General features: G+C 44.7%; 1 protein-coding gene across 9 annotated transcripts; it reads left to right on the forward strand.

Moving 5' to 3' along the window:
• The first annotated feature begins 564 nt into the window (after positions 1-564).
• On the forward strand, positions 565-2,780 carry LOC123137062 (atherin). 9 transcript variants are annotated; one of them, XR_006467682.1, is made up of 4 exons: positions 567-1,047; positions 1,130-1,251; positions 1,369-1,778; positions 2,261-2,780. XR_006467682.1 is itself a non-coding variant. In XM_044556620.1 (4 exons), exons 1-4 carry the CDS (start codon positions 775-777, stop codon positions 2,304-2,306), a joined length of 708 nt encoding a protein of 235 aa, XP_044412555.1. In that variant the 5' UTR covers positions 567-774; the 3' UTR covers positions 2,307-2,780. The 9 variants fall into 9 exon arrangements, 6 of the variants coding, with proteins under 6 accessions (XP_044412555.1, XP_044412553.1, XP_044412557.1 ...); XM_044556620.1 differs by having other exon boundaries at positions 1,596-1,862; XM_044556621.1 differs by having other exon boundaries at positions 575-1,047; positions 1,596-1,778.
• The last annotated feature ends 1,518 nt before the right edge of the window (positions 2,781-4,298 follow it).

Below are 4,298 nucleotides of genomic sequence, written 5' to 3' on the forward strand. Positions count from 1 at the left end.
GTGATGAGGGCGGTGGGGCGCCTGAGGGGTGGGGTTGGTGGGCCGCCGCGGGGGTGGAAGGTGGTGGCGCGCCGGATGGGAGAGGCTGGTGGGGCGCCGCGATGGTGGGGGAGATGGGGCGCCGGAGATGGTACGGTTGGGTGGGGCGTCGAGTGGTGGTGTGGAAGAAGGTGGGGTTGGGTGGGGCGTCGGATGGTGGTGTGGAAGAAGGTGGTCTAGAGGGTGGCTTGCAGCGGGGGAGTACCTAGAAAGTGGGCCGCGGGGATTGGAGCAGTACACAAGTGTTAACAGAATAAGGTTAGGTGTTAGCAGAATAAGACTCTTAAGGATGTTATCATAATAGACCCAAGAATAGTACTTCCTCTGTTCAAAATTACTTGTCGCAAAAATAGATGTATCTAGATGTATTTTAGTTCTAGATACATCTATTTTCGAGACAAGTAATTCCGAACGGAGGGAGTAAGAGATTAGAATAGTTATTTGAATCACGATGCACCGCGAGAGAGTTTCTCCCGAACTACCGAACCGGTCAACGCACCCCCGACCCCTCCCCCCACTATCCCCACCAGCCGATCCCCTCCCGATCCCCACCTTCCTCGCCAACTCCAGCCCGGCCGCCGCACCCGGGACCCCGTTGCGGGCCACCCTGACCCCCACGTTTCCCACCTGCCCACCCGAGAGGTCGTCGCCCTCCCGCAACTACCTGGTGCCGGTGACACGTGCCGCCCCCAACTAGGATCTCATGCATCCGCCATCCCCCACCAGGATCCAACTATGGAGGCCGCATCTCCTATGCTTCAACCATGGAGGCCGCTTCCCCCTGCTTCAACTATAGCAGTGGCCCTCCCTCCGCGCGTGCCCTCCCTCCGCGCGTGCCACCAGCAACCACCGTCAGCTGGCTTTCTCCTGCGCAGCGGTGGTGCATCTCCTGCTCCCAGATCCAGGCGCGGGCCCCAACCCCTTCTACCACTGGATCTCGGGCTCGCCGGTGGGCGACGGCGCTGCCCACCGCCCGTGGCTCATCCCCCCAGTGCCGTCGAGGTTCAGGTCCCGTATCGTACACCCCTCCCTCGAATACGTCGCTCCGACCTTCTTTCATAGAGCCAGCGGCCGCTCTGCCTTCCTACAGTTGCCCGTGCTCCTCCATCGATGTTCCCGCGGTCATCCACTGCACCGCCAACATCCTCTCTCCGGCCGACCTGCAGCTGGGGGAGGTCTCAAACTACAGCTGGAGGAGGTCTCGACCTGCAGGTACGTATGGCTGAAAAGCTTGAACCTTACTGTGTATACTTGGTATTCTATTAACAATTGGGATTACAAGAATACATGCAGTCGCAAATTGTCATTAATGGTGGTGTCTTATATCAGGCGAGGCTTTGAGCAGCATCTCCATGGATAAATCGCCCTGACTAAATGACCCAACCAAGTTAATCAACAAGAAATACGCGAGAGAGAGACAGTTTGGGTTACGTGCAGTGTACATTAGCTCTGGCAGAGAAAATATATGTTCGAATTCTTGCACCGTTGTGCTAGCTAACACAACTTATTATTCAGTGATTTGCACAAACACTTCACCTGGAGGTATTGACTTGCAGCTTGCCGCGTCTGCCGCTGCCGCCGAGGTCCACCACATACACTCGATGTTGCGGCAACCACCCCCACCACTGTCCGTTGCCGATGCGTGCAACCACGTCCAGCCACCCACTGGACGTGGGCACAGAGGCAGGGCCATGCCGAGGGAGCTCGAGCTCAACCACCCACAGCTGGTTCCCCTGCAGGTTGTACACCCCACCAACCACACCATCTTCTCCTCGTCTATTCTCTTGCCTCCTTGCTTCTGTAGTTCAAGATGATTTAAAAAGGTTGGTATTTTTTCTCTTTGTAATGTTCAAAAGTTTGGTGCTGTAATTTTTTCAGATGTGCAAAGATGTAATCTCAGCAAGGTTGGACTATGTTAAAAGATATTACCAACCAAGAAAAAAGAGAAATTTGGGTCTATGATTTCCCACTATATTTGCCCCAACTTGTGTGCTGATTTCATTTGAAAAATCTAGAAGTTCAATGATATAAAATATATAAGTTCTGACTCCACAATATGTATGTTTGGAGAATAAAAACAATAGTTAAATGAACCCACCTGCAGAGTAAAAAAGAATATGTAAATTTGCATTACGGAGTTACAAAAATTCAGAGCCAAAAGCATATAAAATTTCATTGAAGGCAGTGCTAAAAACGTTCAAAAAATTTCCCTTTGTTTCAGGTTGCAGCGGAAAAACAAAATGCAGAAGTTCAAAGATGAAATTTGAAGAAGGAAATATGCAACAATCAAAGAAGTGGCGGTCTCATTACAGCGAAGAAGAACGCCTTGCGATCCAACCGAGTTGACTCCTGCCATCGACACTGCATAATTATCACTGGATGCCCATGGCCACCGGCGCTGGATAATTAGCACTGAATGACTTGCAATCCGGAAGAAAGTTGCGCCCATAACCTGTGGAGATCTATAACATTGTGCAGTTGGTCGTGATGTCTCCTGGAGCTTCAATTTTCTTACCCTGATGCATTTTCTTCCTTTTTGATGTGCCACTTGATGCATAAATTATCACTGGATGCCCATGGCGTGTTCACAGTATGTGTTTGTGTTAGTACCCGACAGGTTCCATCATGTACTAAATGGGGATGGATAGAGAGATCCATAATTCATTTGTATAGAAGTTCAAATTTAAACAAAATAGAGGTCCAATGTTTATGAAAGCTATTTTAGTAATTCTTTACTAAAAGTGTACTGGCGTTGTAGGTGGCAGCCGCGACATTTGTGTGTAGGTGAATAAAATGGAGAAGTTCAAGTTAAAATAATGGAAAACTTGTTCTTGTTCTTTACGGTAAAAAATGTATCATGGTTGGTTTTCCAAACTAGTTGCTCTCTGAGGCACATTATGTTGCTGCTTTCCTTCTCCTTCATGAAATTGTTACAAAAGAAAAGAGCATAGAAGTTGAAAAGTAAAAGCAAAAAACAAGCACGCATTTCTTGAAGACAAAAAAAGGTTGATGCGAAGTTCATATTATCTATCGCGGATAGTTCAATATGTTTGCTTACGACAAAACACACACATTGGGTATCCAAAAATAAAGAGGCGAACATACGAAAAAATCTGTGAAGTCCAAAATTTGAAAATTGAGAAGTCTGAAGTTTATTAAAAAGGAACAAAATTTATTTGTTTCTAAAATTAAAATAAAATGTTCAGGTTTAAATACCACAACAGTTGGATGTTCATTAAAATAATCCTGGCAAAATAAAAACTAGGAAGTTAAATTTTAAATAATAGAATAGTTTGATGTATATTGAAACCTTGGATTTTTCTCGTTATTAAAAGAATAAAACCAAGAAGTTCAGAATAAAATAATGGACTAGTTAAATGTATGTAAAAAAACTCAGATTTTCCTCATTACTAAAACAATAAACTCAAGAAGTTCAATTTATAACAGTAGAGTGGTTTAATGTTTTTTACAAAAATCGGATTTCTCCCGTTACTAAAGAATAAATCAAGAAGTTCAATTTATAATTATAGAGTAGTTCAAAATTCAAATAACTCGGTTTTCTATACATAAGTTTTTCCGTGTCGCCACCTTGCACCTCAGGGCGCCGAATATAGTAAGGATCCACTAAAAAAAATCCTATTTAACCGTAGAGAATTTGGAAAAAGTTTCTAAATGGGAAAGGAGCGGATTTGCAGCAGCTTTCCAATGCCATCTCATTTGCCTCATTCCGATAAGCGGTTTAGAAATAGACTCGAAAATACAATTCACGTTTTTTGCATGAATAAAAACGGTTTTTAAAACTGCTCTCAAAACGTGTACATTTTGCCAATAAATTAACTTGGGTCATGACACTCATGTCCATAGCTTTCCAATGGTATATCGCAAGCCCCATTTGGGCAATGTTTGCGGAAGTTCAACCTAGCACTTGGGGAAGTTCAAGTGCTACTGCTGCAGCAGGTTATGCAGTTATCAGAATATAACTCTCATCACATATTCATCACGAACCGAGAGCAAATCTGCCAATGCACAAGATTCCTATTTAAAACAGGCATTAGTTGCTAAAAACCGTTTCCAGATTACAGTTACAACACACAGAACACAACTGATCAGAATAATTTGCGCGCGGAGACACGATTACGAAGATAGCCCGAAGGTCGGGTTCCTATAAAGCGAAGTTTACATTGTGTAACTCAGAAAGTTTAGGATTTTTCCCGTTACTAAAAAAATAGAACCACGAAGTCCAGATTAAAAAGATGGAG

Source organism: Triticum aestivum, chromosome 6B (assembly GCF_018294505.1).
Source record: "Triticum aestivum cultivar Chinese Spring chromosome 6B, IWGSC CS RefSeq v2.1, whole genome shotgun sequence".
Lineage (NCBI taxonomy): Eukaryota > Viridiplantae > Streptophyta > Magnoliopsida > Poales > Poaceae > Triticum > Triticum aestivum.

Coding starts and splice junctions, on each gene's coding strand:
- LOC123137062 (XM_044556616.1), top strand. CDS start 804: ATGGAGGCCGCTTCCCCCTGCTTCAACTATAGCAGTGGCCCTCCCTCC. Junction 1,252..1,595: donor GAGGAGGTCTCGACCTGCAG/GTACGTATGGCT, acceptor ATTGACTTGCAG/CTTGCCGCGTCTGCCGCTGC. Junction 1,779..2,260: donor CACAGCTGGTTCCCCTGCAG/GTTGTACACCCC, acceptor CCTTTGTTTCAG/GTTGCAGCGGAAAAACAAAA.